Raw genomic sequence first — 26,483 nt, 5'->3', positions numbered from 1 at the left:
CTGTGTATGTGTTTGAATGAGTTTAGTTATTGCGTGTTTTAATTATGTATTTAAAGTTATCGTCTTTAGTTAACGCGTGTTTCAATGCTTGCTGGATTAGACGTAGGGTTTACGTTCTTGCTATTTAATTCAATGCATGATAGGACTAGGGTTTTAATTAGCGTGTTCAATTAATTTGTCAAAATAAATCTCAACCAATCTTGAAAACCCTGAATCTGAACTGAGTTAAGTAATCTTTTAATTTCGATTGAGAAAACGTAAAATTTGATATTAAAACGCATTCGTTGAGAAGACGATCTAACCTTTGGGCTGAGTATTACACGACGTAACTCCTATACATGGGATAGCTTCCGAGCTGCTCATTTTTCGAGTGAGTCAATACCCAAGAAGTATTTCAACGGTCCCAAATCTCTGGTTTAAAACTTAGTCTGTAGAAAAAGCTTGGGATTCTGAATACCTTTATCATCATAACCTATAATAACAATATTATCCACATAAACAACAAGGATCCTACCCGATGAAGTACTGATGTAAGACCAGCAACCGAAGAAAAAGTATCAGAATAATCCAGACCATACACCTAAGTATATCCCTTAGCAACAAGATAGGCCTTTAGACAAGCCACAAAAACCATCAGGGTTGACTTTCACAATATAAACCTAGCGACAATCAACCACAAACTTGTTAGGCGGAAAAGGTACCAAGTCCCAAGTGCCATTGTCATGTAAAGCATTTATCTCTTAGACCACATCATTCCTATACCTAGAATGGGCTAAGGCTTTCGAAAAGGAAAGGTAAATGATAGGGCAGTAACAAAACAATAATATGAGGGTGATAAAAAGTCATTACAACATAGTTGGAAATGGGATGTTGAGTACATGGGTGTTTACCTTTCCAAACAGCAATGGGAGGATCAACATCATGAGGAATATGATCATTAGATGAGGAAACCATAGGCGTGGTAGTAGAACTAGACTCTCTTCCTTGGAGTCATCGTCATGAATATACCTGCAAATTAGGATGATCAAGACGATGAGGAGGACTCGAACTACATGGAGACTCATATGGTTGGTTGGGCAAGGACAATAAAATAGAATTTGGAAGATTAGGCAAAGGAAGAGACTCATTGAGCTTAAAAGTATTCAAGGACTAGGTGCAGTAAGGTGTAGTATCACCAAAAGTAACATCGGTAGAAACAAAGAAGCGATGTAGTACAGGACTATAACAATGATATCCCTTTTACGTATATAACTAGCCCAGAAAGACATTTTATAGCACAAGTATCCAACTTATCCACAAGATAGTTGACGAACAAAGGACACACACCCAAATATACAAGGAGGGAGAGAGAATGAAGGTGAATTAGGAAAGAGAATAGAGTTGGGAATTTTACAACCAAAAACAAAGGATGGCATCCTATTGATCAGATAACAAGCAGTAAGTACAACACCGCTCCAAACACTTTAGGTACTTGCATTGATAAAGTAAGGTGCGAGTGATTTCAAGAATGTCTATTTTCCCTCTCTGCAACCCCATTTTGTTGAGGAGTATGGGCACAGGATGATTGATGGACAATACCAAACTGAGTCATATAAGTAGTGAATTGTGCACTGAAATACTCTTTAGCATTATCACTTCAAAGTATTCAAACTAGCAAACCAAATTGAGTCTTTATTTCAGAACAGAAGGCACAAAATACATGAAATAACTCGGAACGATCTTTTATTAAATATAACCAAGTCATTCTTGAATAATTATCCACAAAGGTAACAAAGTTCCGCAAACCCAACTTGGACACAACTTTACTAGGACACCAAACATCAAAATGAACTAACATAAAAGGGCTTGCAGCCCATTTATTGACTTGGGAAGTGAAAGGGACATGATAGTGCTTTCCTAACTGACAAGATTCATAATCAAGTCTAGACACAAAACTCAAACTAGGAACAAGACATTTTAACTTTTTCCAATGAAGGATGACCAAGGTGACAATGAATTTGGAAAGGTGCGGCAGTAGCAGTGCAAGCGGACGAAGGAGATAACAGCTCAAAGTGATAAGAGTCCACCAGCTTCACGCCCTCTGCCAATCATCGTCGTCGTCTTCAAATCCTAAATAACCACAGAATCAAGGAAGAATGTCACTAAACAATTCGTGGATTTAGTAATCTTGCTAATAGACATAAGATTGAAATGAAATTTGGGAATATACAAAATTGAAGGAAGGGAAATAGAAGAAGTGGGATTTACAGTCCCAATTCCCTTGACTATAGTGGTGGATCCATCAGCAAGAATAACACAAGGTAAATTTGCAAGATATTGAAGAGTGGAGAAGAAGCTAGGTATACCTATATATGATCAGTGGCAGCGAAGTCTATGACCTAAGGACTAGGATGAGAAGTATTGGATGACAAGCATATTGTGGGATTACCTATTTAAGCAAGAGATGCAATGGGAAGAGAAGTTTGATATGACCCTTGATACTACTAGAACTTGGCATACTTTTCTTCTGACATGGATACGGTACGTTGCCCCTCACTCGATCCCAAAGGTGAGGAGTCGGTGGTGGCTGCATTGGCAACACATGAAGGTCTACCGTGGAGATCCCAACACTGCTCAATAATATGATTACTCTGTCCACAATGAGTGCACTTGCAAGGAGTACCTCTACCTCATCCGTTTCTACCACCACGACCACTCGAACCACCTCAATAAATTTTGCAGTTGTTTGGTAGGGAACTAGACTCACTTTGTGTAGCAAAGGTTGTCCTCTCAAAGCAAGATGCAAGAGCTGGATAATGCGTGCTAAAGGAAGACCCAAAAGACACGAGAATAAATATCGACAAATGTAGGCAGCATGGCACTACTAAGTATCAAGGACCAGATTGGCTCAAACTTAGGTCTCAAGCCTGCTAGAACATGAAGGATTGTCATTTGCTCCCTCTGCTTCTGCATCTCATGAACATCGGCAGTTATAGGTTGCACGACATTAAGCTCCTTATGAATACGCTTCATCTCTCCAAAATAAACTACAATACTCCTATCTCCTTGTCCTAACTGAAAGTACTCCTAGGATAAATCATACGTATGTGTAATGTTACTCAAGTATAGAAGCTTGATATAATCCCAAATCTCCTTGCACATATCTAAATGCATACACATCCGTGCAATCTGTGGCTCCATCGAATTCCATAAAAGGGAAACAATCAAGGCATCTTCTTGAACCCACACTTCTTTTCTCTTCTCATCAAAAGGGTCAAATTGGAGCAAGTGGTCAAATTTTTCTAATCCTCCTAAATAAACACCATTGAACAAAGTTCTTTCCATCCAAATTTTGAGTCATTATCTGTGGCAGCAATGTATGAAACAGATTTTTGGGATTCATAGACTCCATCCCAACCATGGTTTTAAATAACGGCCACGACCATTACGTAACGCCGTTACGTAACGTTTTTTTGGGTTACCGATACCATTACACACCATGAAATCAATGAGAAGAAAAATCAAGGCTGTAGCGGCCGTTACGGTCCGCGACCGTTACGTAAAGGCCACTATGGCTGTGTTATGTAACCACTACAGGACTGTTACACCAAAAAAATTATTTGATTTTCTACTTTTTCTTCTCACTTTTTCCCTCTCTTTCATAAATCATTCTCAATATACCATGTGGCGAGAGGAGGGAAAAATTATAATGAAGATGACAATGATACAAAATTTACTATTTCTTTAAATACTCACAAAAGATGCATTAATTAACAATTTGAAAATACTAATTTGTTAGGAAAATATTTTATTTTGATAATATTAGTAATTTGATATTTATGTTCTATATTTTTTCAACTTCAACCTTCTTTTTTCTAGTTATTTTATATTTGTATTATTCGTATGTCTTATGTGTGTAATATATTAATGGAGTGTATAATGTATTTTGTTTTATTAATTAATTTAGCACACATAAAAATTTATCACAAATAAGAAAAATGAGAAGTATAAATACGCACACATGTAATTTTTCTATCAATGATGGTTTAAAACAAATGTAAACTTGTTGCCCTTACCATATGACTTAGTTAGTAGAACTAAAGGATCCAAAATACACAAAATCTTTCTAAGAAGGGTAAAAAGCTTAAAACATGTAAGTACACAAGGTTGTGCGTCCTTGAAAAAAATTCACAACCGTTACATCCACTTCCCGTTATGTAACATCTACTACTCCCTCTTCCTGTTACACCCGTTACTGTTATGTTATGCTACCCGCCACTATGATTTAAAACCATGATCCCAACACTCATAAACCAGAAACCACACCAACGTCAAACAAGAAGAACAATCAAAACTAACCGGGACAATCACAAACTACGTGGAGCACCAACACAACCACTGGATACCCGAACAATTCCATTGCTCCAAGAAACTCACAATGGGGCCCTTACAAACCCCGAACAGAGATTAACAAAGTACCATGAGCGCATGGTCGAAAAAGGTCGGTTTTTGTTAGAAAAAAACAGGCCCAACAGCTTGATAATATTGTCTAGAGAAGGAATTGAAACATGACAGAGGAAAAAAAAAAAAAGGTGGCTGAAAACTAACTCACATGCTGGCGTGTGGGGTCGGCTATACCGGCATTTGGCCGGCACGTGGGCACTATTCAGGCAAAGGGGTTTTGTGAGGTTAGGCTTCATAGGGTTATGTGTTTGGGTATATGGTTGGTTTTGTGAAATAATGAGGGGTTTGGGTGGATCTAAGAAGAGCAGCTGCAGGAATGGCTTTTTCAGTGACGGCTGGATCACGCTCTGATACCATGCTGAGATTTTGATTAAAATGAATGACCTAACTTAAAAATAGGTTTCTCCCTCTATTTATAATACAAATTAAATACATTCTAATGACAATAATACCCTTATTAACTCTCACTAATTAGCATACTAACATAATAATAATAATAATACTAAAAGACATAAATAACCTTTAACAGTACCTAACAATATAAGGCAGGCTCCAAAATAGACTGGTAGGCCAGTTCAACCCCTCCAGCCTTAAGTTAATCGAGAACCTAGGCTTGAGGAAGGTAACCTTGAGGAGTTTAATGATGTAGGGTATCAAACTAACCCTAGGCATGCTCCACATTCCCCTAGGCAAGGTTGGGAAGACTATGGAGATGTTACAAAAAAGGTCAAGGTGGATGATGGGAAACTTGACCCAAGCTCCTTTTTGGACTGGGTATTGGAGATGTAGGACTTCTTTAATTGGTACCGTATACGGGGAGGATAAAGTTCGGTTTGCCAAAATGAAACTTGTCGGACTGGCAAAGAAGTGTTGGCAAATTGTACAACAAACCCTAGAATGGTTGGGGGAGCCTCCTATTACCTGGTGAGTAGTGATGAGAAAATGATTGAAAGAAAAGTGCATCCCTTCTTTTAAAAACCAGTTGTTCAGCGAGCTTTTGAACCATAAACAAACTACTACTATAGCTAGCTACATTGGTCAATTTGAGGAACTGATGCTTAGGATTGATGTTGTTGAGGTCCCACATCACACTATAGCTAGGTTTGTGAATGGTCTAAAAGAGGATGTCAGGCAAGAGGTTGAGTTATTCTCTCCAGAGTCTTTAGAAACAACCTATCAGAAAGCTCTTGCCATCGAAAGGTACTTCAAGAGCTCTCGTAGGTCTTCAAATCAGGTAAGTGAGTCATGTTAGTCCAAATCCTTTCCTCACCCTAGACCTACCATCCCTCAATCTACCCCTAGAGAGAGTTCTGCGAAGCAACTAGAGTCACATCATGTTGTTCGCTCTAGTAGACCCAGTATTCCTCAAGCTAGTAGCTTATCTGTGCAGTGTCATCGTTGTCATGCTAGAGGTCATATTGCTGCCTATTGTCCCCAACGAGCTTTAGCCTTAGAGCGTGAAACTAATCATCTACCTGATAGTGAGGATCAGATGGTAGATGTTGTTGAGTACTTGAGAGATGAAGGTGAGCTTATAGAAGATTTTGACGAGGATGACCGCCATGTTAGTGTTGTTAGGTGTGTCTTATCCACTATCATGGATAGTGAGAAGTGGAAACGGACCACTATTTTCCACACAAGCCTTTGTTGTGGAGAGAGGAGATGTAAGCTTGTTATTGATGGGGTTAGTAGCATGAATGTGATATCCAAGGTTGCTCTAGGAAGATTAAACCTTAAACGAGAGCCACACACTCAGCCTTTTTATGGTGAATCGGGTAAACAAGACAAATCTACCTGTGACCAAAAGGTGTCTTGTACCCATTCAAATAGAAGATTATATGGATAGGGTCTCTTGTAATGTACTCTCGATGGATGTTGCCCATGTCCTGTTAGGGCGAGCGGGGTTATTTGATCATGATGTCACCAATCATGGTAGGGAAAACACTTATAGATTTAGGCACAAAGATGAGAACATCATTTTGACCCCTACCAAACCCATCCCCAAAGATCCTAGGTTAAGGAACAAGTTAGTCCATCAACCTAGTTCAAAGAAATATTTTTTGCTTGATCATAGGACTTTTGAGCGAGATATCTTAGAAAATAGGTGCATTTTCGCAGTCACCGCTTAAGAGGTTCCTCCTAAGGATCAAGAGTCTTTATGTGAGTGCCCATCTGAGGTAGGAGAGTTTCTAGTTGAGTTCTCTGATGTTATGCTTAGTGAGTTACCTAGTGAGCTACCACCTATGCAAGACATTCAGTATGTCATAGATCTCATTCCGGGTTCACAGTTACCTAACTTACCATATTATAGGATGAACCCTAAAGAGCATGTTGAATTGAATAAGCAGATAGGAGAACTTGACAAGGGATTTGTGAGACATGGCCTTAGTCCATGTGTTGTACCAGCTCTCCTAACTCCAAAAAAGGATGGATTTTGGAGGATGTGTGTGGATAGTAAAGTCATCAATAAAATCACCATCAAGTATAGGTTCCCTATCCCTAGACTTGAGGATAAGCTTGACATGCTAGCTGGCACTCCAAGATTGACTTGCGTAGTGGACATCACCAAATTAGAATTAGACTGGGAGATAAGTGGAAAACAGCCTTTAAGACCCAGTATGTTTCTTTGAGTGGTTGGTCTTGCCATTTGGACTTTCTAATGCGCTTAGCACTTTTATGAGGGTTACGATACATATTCTGCAACCCATTCATACGAAAGTTCCTAGCGATCTACTTTGATGATATACTGATCTACATTAAGTCTAGGGAAGAGCACTTGATACATCTTCATAAGGTCCTTGCCACCTTGCGGGAAGTGAAGTTGTTTGCTAACCTCAAGAAGTGTAGCTTCCTCAGGCTAGTGTGCTCTTTCTTGGTTTTGTGATTTCTGCACAAGGAATAGCCACTAATCTAGAAAAGGTTAGAGCCATTAGAGAGTGGCCTGAGCCTAAGACTATTACTGAGGTTCGTAGTTTTCATGACCTTGCTACTTTTTATAGGCAATTCATAGGGCATTTTGGCATCATCATGGCTCTTATCACTGAGTGTTTGAAGAAAGGAGAGTTCCATGGACCCCATCAGCTGCTAGAGCTTTTAAAGAGGTCCAACAGAAGATGACCAAAGCACCTATACTTAGGCATCCAGACTTGAGTAGAATTTTTTAGGTGGCTTGTGATGCCTTTGGGATAGGTATAGATGGGGTCTTAAGTCAAAAGGGACATCCTATAGCATTTTTCAGTGAAAAACTCTTAGATGCCCAACAGAGATATAGCACATATAATAAAGATTTTTATGTTGTAGTGAGATCCCTCTAACATTGGAGATACTACTTATTACCCTAAGAGTTTGTACTCTTCTCTAACCAACTTCCTTTGCGATATCTAAGCTCGCAGAAGAAGTTGAGTGTGAAGCATGCTAGTTGGGTAGAGTTCCTCAACGAGTACAATTTTATTCTTAAGCATCGTACCAGTTTTGAGAATAAAGTGGCTGACAGCCTTAGTAGTGTAGCAATATTCTCCATATCTTGAGAGCTGAGGTTTATTGGCTTTGATTGTCTAAGGACGAGTACTCTACTTGTCCTGATTTTGGGATTTCTTTCAAGAGGTGAGTGAGGGCCACTGTAAGGATTTTGTAGATTTCATCATTCAGGAGGGATACCTATTTAAAGGTACTAGGTTATGCATTCCCCTTACTCCCTTTAGAGATCTTTTAGTTTGGGAATTGCATGTCGGAGGGTTAGCTAGTCACCCAGGGAGGGATAAAACCATTGCCTTGGTTGAGGATAGGTTTTATTGGCCTTCCTTAAAGAGGAATGTTTCTAGGGTAGTGTCTCAGTGCCACACCTGAAAGTTAGCCAAAGCTAAGAAACACAACACTAGCCTTATACTTCTGCCATTGCACCACATGCCTTGGAGAGACCTAAACATGGATTTTGTTCTTGGACTCCTCAAAACAGCTTGGGGACATGATTCCATATTTGTTGTTGTTGAAAAATTCTCCAAGATGGCACATTTCATTCCAAATTAGACTTTTTGATGCATCTCAGGTAGCTAAATTGTTCTTTAGAGAGGTCGTCAAATTGCATAGGTTGCCAACCTCCATAGTGTCCAAAAGGGATATCAAGTTCTCTAGCTACTTTTGGAAGACACTTTGGAAAATGTGTGGGACTCACTTGCTGTTTTCTTCTGCTTGCCACCCCCAAATTAATAGGCAAACTGAGGTTGTGAATCATAGCCTTGGTGACCTACTTAGGTGTGTAGTGGGAGAAAAATAGGGCAATTGGGACTTGGTGCTACCTACTATTGAGTTTGCCTATTATAATTCTGTTAAATAGGTCCACGGGTAAGAGCCCTTTTGTGTGCGTATTTGGTTACAAACCCCGTGCACCCATTGATCTTGCTCCTTTGCCGCTAGATACACGTATTTCTGAGCTTGTTGAGTCTTTTGTCCATCACAGTCATGAGCTACATGCTGAGGTTAGGCAATAACTTGCTATGAGTACTATGGATCACAAGCTTGCTGAAGATGTACATGGTAGAGCTAGAGAGTTTAATGCAGGTGACAGTGTCATGGTTCGCATAAGACCTGAGCGCTGCCTTAGAAATTCATTTAAAAAGCTCAATGCTCATGCCATTGGCCCCTTCCTCATCCTCAAGAAACCAAGTTTCTTGAGGACCTAATGCATATTTCCTTGATTTACCCACTCATATGATGTTCAGTTTTAAACGTAGAGGATTTGATACCTTACTGAGGTACTTTTGAGCCTCTTGGTTTGCCATTTGATGCCCATGTAGGTTCAGCAGCCCCTCAGCCTCCCTCTATTTCTCAACCACAAGAAACAGTGGAGTCTGTCTTGGATGATGAGTTCATGAGGTCTCCTCACGATGGTTTTCATTGCTACTTGGTTCAATGGAGACGTTGCCCCGAGTCAGATGCTACATGGCTTGCCAAGGATGCTGTTTGCGATATCACTTCTGACTTGCTGGAGTCATATTTGCAATCCCACTCTGCAGAGCAGAGTTCCTTTCAGCAGGGGGAGAATGATGGAGGACCACCTATAACCCCCTAAGCAGCCCATTTGGCACTTATTTTAGGCGTAGGTTTAGGAAAGATGTGTGTGGAGGACCTCTTTGTACTTTTTTAGAGACTTCTTTTAGTATTTGTAATTATGTGTTTAGTTGAGTCCTATTTGTAAATATGTGTTTGTTGTATTAGTGGTTTAAGCGTTGGATGAGCTAGAAGATGTACAGTTATTGTTTGAATCAGATTGGAGTTTCCCTCTCTGTCTCTCTCTCTCTCTCTCTCTCTCTCTCTCTCTCTCCCACAGGTCCTACTATTCTTCTTCCTCTCTTCTCCTTCTTCCCTCTCTTATCTCTCTTCTAATTCTCTCTCTCACCTCTGTTCAGTTCTGTCCTTCCCCTTCTCTGTTCTTCTCTTTCTGTTCTGTCTCCCTATGGCTACTGCAGCTTCTCTTCTTCTTCTTCTTCTTCTTATCTTCTTCTTCTTCTTCTTCTTCTCCTTATTTTTCTTCTCCTTCTCCTTATTTTTCTTCTCCTTCTTTTTCTTCTAATTCTCTCAATTCTATCTATATATATAAGTTCTAATATCTGCCCTACATCATTATGCTAAACATTCTGGACAAAAAGGAAAACCAGAGAACAAAGAGGGAAAGAAAAGGAAAAAGAAGAAAGAGGACGAAGGAAAGCTACTCCTGGTCCACTATTTTCAGTTCCTCTCTCTCACTCCTATTTCTTTTTAATATTGCATATCCATTTTTTAAAATTATTATTACTGTTTTCTTATTTGAAATTTATAAAAAACCATAAAAATCATGAAAATATCACAAAAAATTTATTCATTTGGTATTTAGCTAACATTTTTTACTATTATTGTTAATATTATATATTATATATAATTATTTTTATTATTATAATTATAATATTTATTATAATTAGTACTACTTATTATTATTATTATTATTATTATTATTATTATTATTATTATGTATGCTGTTTTATAACATTATCATTACTATTATTATTGTAATAGCATTAATAATAAACATTATATACATTAGTAGGACAATAATAATAATAATAATAATAATAATAGTAATATTATTATTATTATTATCATTATTATCTCAAACTTCTATTATATTTAATCAATATAATTACTAATTGACTATTGATTGGACTTATTATTATTCTATCTATTACAATTATTGTATTTAACATATACACTAGTTATTTAATAATATAATTAGATAACACTAATATAATTAGTTTTCTATTATATTTAATCGATATAATTACTAATTGACAATTGAGTAGACTTATTATTATTCAATATATTATAATTATTGTATTTAACATATAAAGTAGTTATTTAATAATATAATTAAATAACACTAATATAATTAGTTTTTGTAATTATTATTATGACACATTGATTATTATTATCACTATTTGTATTAACATTATTACTATAATTATATCAATATATTAATTATTATTTATTATAATTCTTCTTCTTCTTCTTCTTCTTCTTCTTATTATTATTATTATTATTTAACCAATTAATATTACTATTATAGTTTTCGTTATTGTTACTACTACTACCAACATTATTTTTATATTAATTATTATTAATCATTATCACTATTACTAATTGTATTCACTTCTATTATTAGCATTATTATTAGTAATATAATTATTACTTTCACTAATTTTAGATTTGTAAATAATAATTTAAAAATGAAAAATAAATTTAAAAAACCTTTAAAAACTTCAAAAAAAAAAATCTTGAAAAATCAGACAAAAAAAATATATAAAAATGAAATAATAAAATTAAATTCTTTCCTTTTTTTTTCTTCCTTCTTTTCTTGTACAAGGCACATGGATAAATGTCACGGTCCGCCTTTTTCACACCGTTGTGAAGGGCCGTGCGGCGCTAGCTAAAGCACTCTTGCTTAACTAGCCAGCCTTTTGTTTACCAACATTCATCCACGAAGCACTTTCATTAACATTCAATCAGATAGCGGCGGAAATTATAATCAATTCATGAAAGCCGTGGCAACCAAGCAGTAAATATTGAAACAAACGTAATTCATTAACAAATCCTCCGTTGACATGTTGTACTTAGCGAGGGAGGCAAGTAGGCTAAGCACGTTGACAATTGCTAGTGAGTTTTACAATGATTGATGAACACTCACCCTCCCCTAAAGAGCTTTCTAGGCCATTCTCACTCTAGCACTAGGAAACATCAAAGTGACCGAGGAGTCATACTGCCTTATTTGGCTTACAATGAAAGAAATACTAGAAAATAACCCTACACTAGTATTTACATGATGGAAACCCATCCCAAACACACGAGATAAGCGGTCATAGGCAAGCATAATGCCCTGAACAAGCTTAGCCCGTGACATTCTCCCCCACTTATGCGGTCGACGGCCTCGTAGACTTTTGGCGATAGGTACACTTTAACTTTGTCCACAAATGGCTTCAATTCTTCCGCAGAAATCCAGCTGATTTCTTTGTCATCAAGGCACTTCCACTTCACTACGAACTTCTGCCGCTTCTTCCTTGAGGATATGAACTTTCGGTCTGCAAGGATCCCTCTAACATCATGTCTGTCAGGTTGCACTGTCTTCAACTCTGCGCTGTTTGACTGACTTCTGCTCAGGTTGTTGGTGTTGGCGTTGAATGGCTTGAGGGAATTGACATGAAATTGCGGTTTTCTCTCCTGATCTGCCCACTTCTTCATTTGCTTAGAAGCTTTCTCCAGATAGGCTTGGGCAAACTCTGCATTCTTTCTCCCTTCACTGGTGAAGATGTACGCCTTAGGACTCTTTCGTCTGTACGGCTCGCCCACTGTGTGAGGTAACAGCGGCAGCTGGTCTATAACAAGCTCAAAAGGGCTCTTTTTGGTTGTTGAGCACCTTTGGGCGTTGCCACAGAATGGAGCCACATCAAGTAGTTGCACGCCATTCTTCTGGTTGTCGTTGAAAAAATGGCACAAGTACTCATCTAGCAGCTCTCTGAATCTCTTCATCTGTTCGTCTGTCTGTCGATGATAACTCGAAGAGATGTCAAGGTGTGACCTGAATATCCTGAAAAATTCTGTTAAGAAGTTGTCAGTGAACATTAAATCTTGGTCACAAATAATAACTTGGGGAACACCCCAATATCTCACAATAGTCACAAGGAACAATTGTGTCGTCCCCTCTGCCGAACAGTACTTTGGTGCGGCCATGAAAGTACCATACTTCTTCCGCTCCCCCTTGTCTTGTTGGCAAGTGAGACAAGTTTTGGTATAATTAACCACATCATCCCGCGTGTGTGGCCAATAATACCTTCCCAGTAGTCCTGTCATTGGAGTCATTCTCCGCGAATACCCCTTAACGAACTTCCTGTAGAAACCAGTAAGGCCAAGAAAGGAACGCAACTCCTTCACTGTTGTGGGGATCTTCCGTTCTTGAATCATCCTTACCTTCTCCATACCCCTCCGGATACGACCTTGTTCAACGACTTGACCAAGGAATTTGTTGCTCCGCCGAGCGAAAGAGAAATTCTCCTTCTTCAAATTCAGACTGTTTCCCTTCAGCCTGTCGAACACCTTCCGTAGATGCTCTTCATGTTTCCTCTGAAACGACACCGATGCTCCCAACGGTGTTTTGGAAGGGCAAACACATCCCGCTTCCACTTCATCAAGCTGTTTCCCCAACTCTACTATCTCTCTAGGCGCAATCCAACATGGCCTTTTAGCAGGTGGTTTCACTCCTGATAACAACTTGATCTCTTGCTCCACAGTCCGTCGTGAAGGCAAATTGTGAGGCAGCTTATCTGGCAACACCTCCTTATCCTCATCCAACACCGCTTGGATGGTCGTAGGCTCCAGCTCTTGGCCTACTTCTTTGTCTACCACCACCGTGGCTAGACGTGTCTGCTCACCCTGACCCAATCCTTCATTGAGTTGTATGGCTGAAAGGGACTTCCCTTCGTCTCCTTTCGTTGCAACGACTTGCACCATGCACGAGTGATCTCCCATCAGACACAGGGAACCAGCCAAAGGCATCAGCACTGCCCTCGTCCCCATTAGGAACTCCATTCCCAGAATGACTGGATAGTCATCCAATGGCACCACTGTGAAATTCGCATGACCTTCCCACTGTCCAAGCTTTATAGCCACTTGCTTGGCTATTCCTAGAGTAGGCTGGGCTACAGAGTTAACTGCTTTCACGCGTCCTGTATCCTTCTCTAAGAATAAGTTGAGTCTTCCTGCTTCCAACTGCGAAACAAAATTATGAGTAGCTCCCGTATCCACCATAGCGCGAGTACTCTTCCCATTTATCCTCAAGTCCACAAACATTAACCCTTTTGCTCGTGTAACTTTCGGTATTTTGGCCTGCTTTTCCAATGCGTTCACTAACCGCACTGAACCCACCCTTGGGGCATCATCCTCTTCCCCATTGTCTTCCACTGCCTGTTCTACAATGGAAGCCTGTAAGGCATTAAGTGATGCTTTGTGAGGGCACTCAAAAACTCTATGAGGACCTCGACACAAGAAACACTCAATTTTACTCTTCCCCTTTCCATTGGGTGTGTTGAACCCTCGAGACGACGAAGCTTCCTGTGAGGTTGATGAATTTGGGTCGGCTCCCCCACTCTTGGGTTTGCCATTCTTGAAAGACTTTCCACCGTTTCCCTCTCCGCCAAACCGTTTGGACGAAGTGGTCTCATCACCAGCGTAGTCTGTCAAGCGTTCTGCAGCCGCTTGTGCAGTTGACAAGTCTTGAACCCTTTGTCTATGAAGTTCAATTCTTGCCCACGGTTTCATCCTCTCTAGAAAATAGAACAACTTGTCCTTCTCCGACATATCCCGAATATCCAACATTAAAGCAGAAAATTGTTTCACATAGTCACTGATTGACCCCGTATGCTTGAGATCTCTCAGTTTTCTCCTTGCATTATACTCAACGTTCTCAGGAAAGAATTGGGCCTTGAGCTCTCTCCTCAAGTCTGCCCAACTATCAATCACACAGCTTCCATTTTCAATTTCTCTGTACTTGGTACGCCACCATAGTTTGGCATCACCAACCAAGTACATGGTCGCAGTATCCACCTTTGCCTGTTCTGAGGCCATCCTCACAACGCGAAAGTACTGCTCCACATCAAACAAGAAGTTCTCTAACTCCTTGGCATCTCGGGCACCCCCATACGTCCTGGGTTCTGGCACCTTGGTTTTGCTAACTCCTGGAGTGTTGGAGTTCTCCATAGCAAGAACCATCACATTTACCTTTGCATCCAGATCTGCCATCCGGGCTTGCAAAGTTTCCACAGTGTGGCGAAAGTCCTCTGACATGTCGCCTATCAAACCTGCTTGATGTTTTTGTGATCCCCTCACTTCATCAACAAGTTCTCTCATCTGGGCCACCTCCGCGGCCATAGTGTTGGTTGACTCTTCAACCTGTGCTTCCAGCACGCTGATCCTCTCAGCATTGTTTGGTGCCATGGTCACTTACCAAAGCTTTCCAAACCCAACAACGAAGGCAATCGAATTCACGTAGCAACTCAACCTTGGGCTCTCACCAAGTGTCACCGACTTGGGCTCTGATACCAAATGTCACGGTCCGCCTTTTTCACACCGTTGTGAAGGGCCGTGCGGCGCTAGCTAAAGCACTCTTGCTTAACTAGCCAGCCTTTTGTTTACCAACATTCATCCACGAAGCACTTTCATTAACATTCAATCAGATAACAGCGGAAATTATAATCAATTCATGAAAGCCGTGGCAACCAAGCAGTAAATATTGAAGCAAACGTAATTCATTAACAAATCCTCCGTTGACATGTTGTACTTAGCGAGGGAGGCAAGTAGGCTAAGCACGTTGACAATTGCTAGTGAGTTTTACAATGATTGATGAACACTCACCCTCCCCTAAAGAGCTTTCTAGGCCATTCTCACTCTAGCACTAGGAAACATCAAAGTGACCGAGGAGTCATACTGCCTTATTTGGCTTACAATGAAAGAAATACTAGAAAATAACCCTACACTAGTATTTACATGATGGAAACCCATCCCAAACACACGAGATAAGCGGTCATAGGCAAGCATAATGCCCTGAACAAGCTTAGCCCGTGACAATAAACCATGATAACAAAGTATACCAAGCTTCAATATTTCTTTTATTCTTCTATCTAAGCTATTGATGGGTGATTAATGGAGTAATTAGTGGAAGCAAAACTAAGTGTCAACACAGGCCTAAGCAATTATTAGGAAGCAAGGTGATGCAATATAAACTTCAAAGCCGCAAATTCATCACATTGTGGATTTTAAAGATTTTTAGGCAATCTTGTAATTTATTATTTTTCAGAATTTTTTCTTATTTTGGTTGATTTAATAGTAGTATTTTATTCGGTAATGATCTAATAGATTCTGGAGTTAATTTTAATTATTAAGAAAGAAGTATCCTAGCAATATTTTGGTTTTTCAATTTTATTTGCTCAGTTCCCAAGCCTACGAGGCATATAAGTCTCTGATTTAAGAAGTTTTAGTCAGAGTTAATAATAATTGATACTGGGCATCAGGATTTATCCCTCTTGTGTGTGACGATGTGAGGTTCTGCACCACAAAGGAGGCCTATGTCTTCCCTGCAAAACCCAGGGAAGCTAGTGCACTTATTCCAAAAATATAAAAAGAAATGTCATCACTTTGACAGTGACAAAGTCTGAATTCCAATCCTTCTCAAATTCTCTTTTCCTATTTCTTCTTTTTCATGTTACCAACCAGTTAAAACATTTTGAAGGCATCAATATTTGTAACAGAGTATGATTCTGGCTCCAATAAAAGAAGAAACTCAATTGAGAGGGTTTTTTTTTTTAAAAAAAAAAAAACAAAGAAGAAGAATCAATTAAGAGCTTAGGGCAATTAGTTCTTGATTTTAATAAAAAACATGAACTAACCACAGAAATGAATCAAAAGCAAGCACAATCAATTCAGGATTTAAGGAGAACGCTTGCGAGAGCTAATCTTTAATGTATAGAGATAAAGCATCTAGGATTGAGAGTTACAGGCCATTCATCAGCTACCGAAATACTTAACAAGATTGAAGATATTAAGCAATTGAGAGGTATTAAGGCTAGGCTGGTTATTATAGAAAGGTCATAAGGCATATATCAATAAGGGAGTGCCTCCTTCAAATAAAGAGTTAATTAAATCAATTAGTGGCTTGGTTCGTTAGTTGAACAGCAGAACTTGAAGGAGTTGTTAACAGTCGCGATAATCTGTTGGGAATCGCACATGAGAAGGGAACTTGTACTCAAAAGGAGGTACGAAAGGAAATTGTCTTCACATTCTATCTCCACTCTGTGAATCTCTCTCTCTCTCTCTCAAAATCTCTATCGACAATTTTTTCTTCTTCTTCTTTTAATTTCTTTTTTCTTATTCTTCTATATATGCTAAGCCAGTTAATACTTTTTGAAGGTATCAACCAATGACAATCGATTAATGCCCAAATCTACCTTCTGCTTAGCGCTCAAGATGATACTAAAATTTATGTAGCTTACAGAATACTTCACCAGATGGGCTTCAATCAAATATGAACAAACTGGTAAGAACATTATAATTAATAAACTTAAAGATATACAGCCCCCACCCCCCACCCCCCTTTTCTTATTTTTGTAATTAAAGCATTCAAAAAGCTATCAAACAAAAATTCAGAGAGGTTTCTTATGCTTCAAAATAGAATAACAATTTTTTTTCCCTTTTTTACGATCACCCACGAAGACAAGCAACAGTACTTGCACCAAAACGTGCAAAGGCCCCAACAGAGCAGTAAACTTGCCCTAGATTTCATGCTTCAGAGAGGGGGGGGGGGGGGGGAGGATGTAGAAAGAGGAAGCTAGCATGACTTGCCTGGAAGCGCGTGAGTTCTGATCCTGGACGTACATTACTAAAGAGACTGAGAATTCGCTGAAGAAGATTGGGAACTCTGTAATGGCCGGCGGATTCCTCGTCCAGTGACAATGGAGGCGTGAGGACCACCACGCTCTTCACGCCCTCCCCCGTCTCTTCCGTCACCTAGGCACGCACGCACGCCACAACATCAGTTTTTCATTTCAAATTGCCCCCCTTCTCCTTCTGCAACCAGAATTTTGATTTTATGTTTGAAAAAGAAGATAAAATCCATTGCCTCTTCCACGTTTTAGAAAAATAATCAAATGCCCCTTAAAAACTCCCTTACATTATAAAGTTAGTGAGATGAAACCCTAAGTGAAAGATATTAACTTGTATGAGATTCAGTAAAAAAATATAAATATCTTTTAAGGTTTCAAAACATTCAAACGCCAGCCTTGAGATTTAATCAAAAGATAAGTTAGGAAAGAGTATAAATACCTTAAATATCAAATACATAAAAAGTCTGTGAAATTTTTTAAATCGAGAGAAGCCTACATCTTTTTGTCAAAATTCAAAAGAGGTATGTGAAATTTTTTTAAACCTCAAAAAATATCCATGCCTTTTTGTCAAACATTATTATAGATTAAGGTCTTTTCCCTAACATTAATTAGTCGTCAAACTTGAGAACTTAATATAATTTAACATATTTGTTGGTATTTTCTTTACATGTAATAATAAATTTTTATAATTTATTTTAATGAACACATGACTTGTGTATAATAATGTGCATATTTAATTTGTATGTACAAGATTGTGTATAATTGTGTACATGTGTAAACACGCATCCTTGCACTTTCTATATTAAACTTAGAAATTTGGTGTTTCCATTTAAATTTGAACATCTATACTCTAAACTTAAGCAGTAGCAGAAATGGACCAGACTAAGCTCAGCAACTTTCATGTCAAATATCACCTCTATGTAAATGAAATTCACCCATGCCTATGTGACACATGTTACGTGAAAGTTGCCATAAGAATTACAATGACAAGTCACTTAAGTGACGCATATGACAAGTGTTGCTTGAACATATGACAATTACTCGTGTAAGGCAAATCATTCATTGCCAAAACCATTTGGGGAATTGTAAGAAAGATCGTCCATCCATTTAGAGGTTGTGAGATCACCTAGTCACTAGGCGAAAGTCACTCAATTATTAGTGATTGGACAAACAACCATCAAGCATGAGAGCCAATTATAATAATTGGACCATTAATATTTAGAACAATTTATGACTAAGTCTTTAAATACTTTGAATTATGACTTGTAACCATATTGAGCATGGTTTGGGAAGTAAATGTGTGATTAGCTTCAGTTTGTAATGGATCTTGAGCACATTCAGCTCAATTTATAGAATGTAACATACAACTAACACGTTGACCTCATCACTCTATTTTTATCTCTTATTGCCTCTACTTCTCTAGCCCTTTCTCTCCCCCTCTCCTTTTCTATTTTAATTTCCTACAATATTTACGACTTCTATGACATTCTAATTGCCCCTATCCTTACACTTTTGATAAGGATTAGTATAATGAAATCATTTACAACCAAACCACCACCTCCCTGTCCATTAAAAGGAAAAACCATCACATCATTGAAATGGGGCTCTCTCTTCTATCTCATGGTAGTGTTCCCCATGCCTATTGGGATCATACCTTTTTAATGGCAACGTATCTCATAAATCGTCTCCCCACAACTCCACTTGGTATTTCACCATTTGAAAAACTCTATAAACATGCCCTCGATTTTTCACTACTTAAAATTTTCGGGTGTGCTTATTTTCCATACCTCCATCCCTTCAATCAGCGCAAACTTGATTTTTGCTCAAAGCGATGTGTTTTCATTGGTCTCAACAATATGCATCGTGGATACAAGTGCTTCGACATTTCAAGTGGCAAAATATTCATATCCCGACATGTTACATTCGATGAGACCATCTTCCCATTTGCCAGCATATCACATAAGCCCACTACCACCCAATTCACATTCAGCCCAACTGTTGCTATACTATTTCCTCTCAACATCAACGACACCCACTCATCCGCCCATGAGTCATCTCCTTATGCCAATGACATGTCCCCCATTGCCTCACATCTTAATGCAACGATGCCGTCCCACTCCAATCCATCCAATCACATGTTGTCTCCCACCTCAAATGACTCCCCTGCTTCCGGTTCATCGCCACCTCCCCCTACTTTTCCCTTAAACACGTCCACTTCCCAACAGTAATTAGAGCTTGCAGCTACTGTAGAACCTCCGGTACTACGTTCCCACCAAATGACCACACAGTCCCAAAACCACATCGTGAAGCCAAAGACCTTCACTAATGGAACAGTCCGCTACCCACTTCAACAGTCTTTCTTCGTTATAGGTGGTGTTCCTAACTCCTCCATGAATTATACAGAAGCAAGCAAAATACAGTGAGTGGCGCAATGCAATGGATGAGGAATTCACAGCTCTTATGAAGAATGACACCTGGTCTCTAGTGCCATCAAAACCAAACATGAACATCGTCAGCTCCAAGTGGATTTTCAAATCCAAACACAAAGCCAACGGCACTCTCGAATGCTGTAAAGCATGGCTAGTTGCCAAGGGCTACCACCAACAATCCGGAATTGACTTCAACGACACGTTCAATCCAGTGGTCAAGCCCACAACCACTCGGCTTGTTCTAAGCATTGCAGTCTCCAAATGCTGGCCAATCCACCAAATTGACATACAAAGCGCATTTCTTCACAGGAATCTATCAGAGGAGGTATATATGCATCAACCTCTTGGATATGTTCACCCCAATTTTTCAAATCATGTATGTCGACTGCACAAAGCACTCTACAGTTTGAAACAAGCCCCACGGGCCTAATACCACCGCCTATATTAGCACCTTCAATCACTTGGCTTTGTCAACTCAAGCTCCAATACTTCTCTCTTCACATTTAGGCAAGCTTTAGTTACTCTCTGTTGTTTATGGTGTGGCTCTTATACTTGGAGTTTCATAAGCAAAGGAAGGAAAAAGAACATTGAGGGATTGCACAGCAAGCACTCGTCAACGAGTGCCCTGAGCTCGTCGACGAGTGGATACCAAGAGTCAGAATTTCCCAGAATTAAAGACTCGTCGATGAGGGTATGGACACGTCGACGAGTGCTCTTCTTCGTATCGTCGATGAATCCTTGTACACGTCGACGAGTGTCACCTGGGCCGCGAAGAGAAATTCAAAACTTGAATTCGAACGTTATGATAGTTGGGTATTTGGAGGGAAACCTCTGAGAAACTTATATTTATGTACTTCTGAATGTATTTTGTTTATAGAGAACTTTGTAAGACTAGTGTATTGTTGTTCTTCACATTATAGTGAATATTGAGTGTCATTTGCTTTATTCTTATGTGATAAATTGTTTTTCTCATTCATATTGTTTGTGTGTTGTTGAGGCTTGGTGATTTGTTGCAAATTTACATCTTCCACTGAGTGTGTGTGTATCCTATACTCAATTAATATCACAAAAAATTAGTATTAAAGCGATTGTTATTATTGCATCGGGATCGTCTTCTGCAAGACTTGACGTTGTCAAATTTGATGGAATTGGAAACTTTGGTTTGTGGCAGAGGAGAGTAAAGGATATTCTTATGCAATAGGGAGTGACTAAGGCCTTACTTGGTGTTCAACCAGTTGGAATGTATGAGGCAACATGGAGAGAATTGGAAGCAAACACCGTTTCTACAATACGCTTGTGTTTGGTTGATGAAATTCTCTATCATGTGATGGAGGAGGATTCTCCAGCAGTTGTGTGGCAAAAGCTTGAAAGCCGGTATATGTCTAAATCCTTGTCGAACAAACTTTTTCTTAAGCAAAGATTGTATTGGCTTAAGATGGTTCAGGGTTCGGATTTAAGCCAACATATCAATATTTTTAATCAAATTGTGAGTGATTTGGCACATGTTGATGTAACATCCTAAGAGGAAGATAAAGCATTGATGCTATTAAATTCCCTTCCTACATCTCAAACTTATGAAAATTTGGTTACAGCTTTTACATGGGGTAAAGATAATCTAAATTTGGAAGAAGTGACAAGTGCATTGCTTGGTTTTCATCAAAGAATGGTGATTAGCAATGAAGCTTCACATAGTTAAGGACTTGTTGTAAAAGGTAATCAAGAACAAGGGAGATATAAGTCCCAAGGAAAATCTTGGTTGCAGTTCGGGAAGAAGAAGAAGGACGTGAAATGCTTTAAGTGCGGTGAAATTTGGGCACATAAGGTCGGAATGTCCGGAGTGGTAGAAAGGGAATTCTAAAAATCAACAAGGTTTGTCAAAATCTGCGAGTGTAGTTGAAAGAGATTTAGAATGCAGTGATGGAGATATGCTGTGTATTTCATCGGATTCGGAGTACCTTACAGAAGACTCTTAGATTCTAGATACTGGATACTCCTATCATATGACAGCAAACAGAAAATGGTTTGACACCTACTTGTTAGTCAATACTGGTTGTGTTCTAATGGGAAATAATATTTCATGCAAAATACTTGGTATTGGAAATGTAAAAATAAAAATGTATGATCGTGTTGTAAGATCTATATATGATGTAAGGCATGTGGAGGGTCTAGGGAAGAATGTTATTTCATTGGGTATTTTAGACTGTAACGAGTATAGTTACGAGTCTGAAAAAGGAGAAATGAAGGTGTGTGAAGGCGATCCAATAGTGATGAAAGGAGAAAAGATAGAGGGAAATATTTATGTACTACATGGTGTTACGGTTGTAGGTGGAGATGCAGCTGTTGAATCTGAATCAGTTATTTCATGGTATATGCAGTTGAAACATATGGGTGACTACATATATTCAGATGTTTGGGAACCGATGATGATAGCATCAAAGGAGAGACATATGTATTTTATGAGTTTATCACAAAGGGTCTTGGTGTACTTCATGCAGTGGCTGAAGTGGAGAACAAGATCGGGAGATAAATCCTTATGTTAGACATTGGGGACTGAATACGCTAGTTTTGTTCAAGAAGTTTTGTGAGCAGGGCAGGTTATATGTAGAGCTTGTAGATTACTTCTTGATGAAGTCAGTGAGTATGGTGTGTTTCTCGTATGATCGATCGCCAAAAGTATCGCTAGATAGGAAAGTTGCAAGTGAATTGTGGGCATGTTTTTTGCGGTAGACTACTCGCCTGTGAGTGTCTGTCCATTGGTGCACTATTATAGTGATGGAGGATCTAGGCTTGGTGTTTTGTCTGGACAGTACCTCTTTCTTTATTCACTAAGAAAAAAGGGTGCAAATTGGGTGATCCTGTGGGAAATAAAAGGGTGATCGAGGACATGACTTTTTGTTGTTAAAGTCATGAGGCAGCGTACTCAGGTAAAAGAAGAGAAAGAAAAATGCCAGGAAACTGCAGTAGTAGCAATCATGTTATTTAGGTGGAGTTAGCAACTCAAGGCAGAAATGTGAGGAGTTCTAACTCAGGTTAACAATATCAAGGATTAAATGGGTTTGTGATGCAGGTGGAGCAACAGACTCAAGGCAAAGATGGCATTGGTCATATTGCAGGGAGTTTCAGTTCGGGAGACCTGTAGAATCACGGTAAGCTCATGTGCACTATTAGACCACCACTCAGGTGTGTGAGGTGATGAGGCTTCCAATATGGAATAGGGTGATAAGATGCAGTGGAGTGATATGTATGTTGTGTATGAATGACATGTTTTTGGCTGGAAATGCTTTAACTGAGACTTTAATCAGTTGGAAACTCTGTTGGAAGGTTTTGACATGAATGTGTTTGGGTACGACCAAGATGGGTCTTGGTTCGTTGATTCACATGGACAAAGCTACAGGGAGATTGGTATTATTTCATGGTGGCTTTGTGGACGAAACCGTAAGGAGACTTCATTTTCCGTCTCAAGGGGGTTTTGTGGAGAATCGTTGTGAAATGTCTATCGCTTGGTGTTGTGATATCCGGGATATGTCAAAGGTCCTCCATGATAGTGTAAATGGAGTGTTTCAGCAGGCAACAAAGTAGACCGTCAGTTGTGAGATTTGTTGAAGACTATACAAGGGGCTTTGGTAATATAAGGCTTGCAACAGTGTTGGAAGCCTAGGGTTGGAAGGCTTTGTTGGAAGCCTAGGGTGAAGTCTTCGGGTAATGAATCTACAACTGCATCGAGGTTGATGGTAGAAGTTGAAGTGCCATTGGTAAGTTCAAGTTGTATTACTTGGACTTGGTATTTGTCTCCAAGTGTTAGAAGGGAGACATAACCCAACCGGGCGATTCAAGTTCAAGGTGGAGGAGTTCATATGTTTTTCAGTATTCTCCTAAGGGGGAGTATAATCACCAAGGTGGAGATAGTTGTTTATGGTGTGGCTCTTATATTTGGAGTTTCATAAACGAAGGAAGGAAGAAGAACATGGGGACTGCACAGCAAGCACTCATCGACAAGTGCCCTGAGCTTGTTGACGAGTAGATATCGAGAGTCAGAATTTCTCAGAATTGAAGACTCGTTGACGAGAGTATGGACACATCGACGAGTGGTCTTCTTCGTATCGTTGACGAATCCTTGTACTCATCGACGAGTGTCACCTAGGCTGCAAAGAGAAATTCAAAATTTGAATTTAAATGTTATGGTAGTTAGGTATTTGGAGAGAAACCTCCAAGAAACTTCTATTTATGTACTTATGAATGTATTTTGTTTATAGAGAACTTTGTAAGACTAGTGTATTGTTGTTCTTCACATTATAGTGAATATTGAGTGTCATTTGCTTTATTCTTATGTGACAAATTGTTATTTCTCATCCATATTGGTTGTGTGTTGTTGAGGCTTGGTGATTAATTGCAAATTTACATCTTCCGCTGAGTGTGTGTGTATCCTATACATAATTAATATCACAACACTCTCTTTGTGCTAGTATATGTTGATGATATAATCATCACTGGCTCCACCTCGCAAGCTATATCTAAACTGATCTCTGCTCTCGCCAGTGAATTTGCTGTCAAAGACCTGGGTATTCTAAGGTTTTTTTTGGGCGTTGCAGCTTATCACATGAAAGAGGGGCTATTCTTATCTCAAAGTCAGTACATATATAATCTACTCAGCCGCACGAAAATGCTCGATACCAAGCCTGTATCTTCACCCATGTCTCTTTCCAAAAGCTATCATTGTTTTCGTGTGCTCCATACTCGTATCCCTCTACCTACCAAAGCATAGTTGGAGCCTTGTAGTACCTATCTTTAACACGACCTGATATCTCCTTTGCCGTAAATAAAGTGTGTTAATTGATGCACAAACCCACTAATGAACATTGGACAGCAGTAAAAAGGATACTACGTTACCTCAAGTTTTCCATTAATTTTGGATTACTCATTCAGCCTAGCGTGTCTACACAACTATCAATATATATATTTCGATGCTGACTATGCCGGTTGCCCTGATGATCAGAATTCAACTTATGGTTTTTGCATATTTTTTGGTGACACTTTAATCTCATGGAGCTCTAAAAAGCAACCAACTGTGGCTCGCTAAAGCACCGAAGCTGGATACCGAGCAATTGCCCATGCCACGACTGATTCTATCTGGCTCTAATCTCTACTATGTGAGCTCGGTATTTTCCTTTCCTAGCGCCCTTTTCTCTTGTGTGACAACATAGGGGCGACCTATCTCATAGCAAACCTAGTGTTTCATGCACGTACAAAACATGTGGAAATCGACTACCACTTCGTTCTTGAAAGAGTTCAGCAGAAATCATTGGAAGTTTACTTTATATCAAGTAAGGACCAATTAGCCGATGGCCTCACAAAAGAATTAGTCTCTACAAGGTTTTCCCATCTTCGGTCCAAGCTCAACGTGCAACCTTCCCTGATGAGCTTGCAGGGGCATATTACGGAAACACTTTCCAAAACAAATGATAGCAAGCTCGATTCCATTCCATGATTTGAGGAATTTTATTCATTCACTTCTTTCCATTTATGTAAAGATTGTAATTATAGCTATTCCATTTATATAAAGATTTTAATTATAACTATTCCTTTAATTTATATAAAGATTGTAATTATAACTATACGCTAGTCTTTTCTATAATTTTGTCAATTCCTGTAATTACTCTAGGACACAAGTTTTGAAATTTTTATAACATTTGAAAGCTGCTATATATATACAATTCCTCTCGACAGCAATTGCACGAGAGTTTCCATCCTATGAGTATTGTTTTTTACTCAATAACATCATTACAATTTAATGTAGAAAGAAAATATAGTGAAAAATGCATTTCTTTCTTATTTTTATTTTCCTTCTTTTCCTCAAACTTTCTTGATTGTAAGATGAATAATAAAGAGTAAGGGCAACATATTAATATTTTTGAGAAAGAAAATTTACGAAATTATCATTTAAAAAATTAGAAAGAAAATTAATTAGAAGATAGCAAATGGAAGATTTTTTCCAAATTAGGTTAGACTGACTATTATAATTATTGTATTTCATACTTAAATTTTCATTTTAGAGGATAACCTAATCATTTAAAGAGTAAAAATATCCAAGAATAATGAAAATTTAAAAAATAAAAAAAACAAAGGGCTGTCAAGTCCTTTTGATTGTTGAGATTGCTTAATCATTATTGGCCAAGGAGAGGATAAAATTATTGCCTAGGAAAGAAATTCAATGGTATTATGTAGATAAGTTAAGATCCTCTTTTTAAACCAATCTTATCTCACGCTTACATTAACCGAAACAAAAATTACTCAATTTAACCTAATCTAAGTTAGCACCAAAAATAAATACACCTTACAAAAACCATACTTTCAATATAAGAACAAAACTATATAATAAGAATAAGATTTATTGTGACTAAGACTACCATACATTACTATTTAAAATGAAAAGGAAAGAAAGAAAGAAAGAAAGAAAAGCAGGTAACTCCATCATTTATTAACGATTAAAATATTCATGAATTCCAAAAATTTAAATTGTATTCCATATTATTCCAAGAATAAATATTCTGCCAATTAAAACAAACGAAGCCATATTTTATGATTTGGAAGCAGCCATAATTAATGGCCCTGCTGCCTAAATTAAAGTGTTCATTTGATTTCCACAATTTAAGATGCATAC

At 38.6% G+C, this 26,483-nt stretch overlaps 1 protein-coding gene across 2 annotated transcripts in view; it reads right to left on the bottom strand.

Moving 5' to 3' along the window:
* The window catches only part of LOC131166358 (oxysterol-binding protein-related protein 4C-like), a 42,614-nt gene that overhangs the window by 14,143 nt on the left and 1,988 nt on the right, over window positions 1-26,483 (bottom strand). For both annotated transcript variants that reach the window (XM_058124834.1, XM_058124833.1), the window contains exon 3: window positions 17,356-17,520. In XM_058124834.1, the coding sequence (XP_057980817.1) occupies window positions 17,356-17,520 (165 nt within the window). The remainder of the gene's footprint in view (window positions 1-17,355; window positions 17,521-26,483) is intronic.

Source organism: Malania oleifera, chromosome 10 (genome assembly GCF_029873635.1).
Source record: "Malania oleifera isolate guangnan ecotype guangnan chromosome 10, ASM2987363v1, whole genome shotgun sequence".
Taxonomy (NCBI): Eukaryota; Viridiplantae; Streptophyta; class Magnoliopsida; order Santalales; family Ximeniaceae; genus Malania; species Malania oleifera.
Note: the sequence above shows the minus strand (reverse complement) of the source record. Positions and strands in the feature narration are given on the sequence as shown.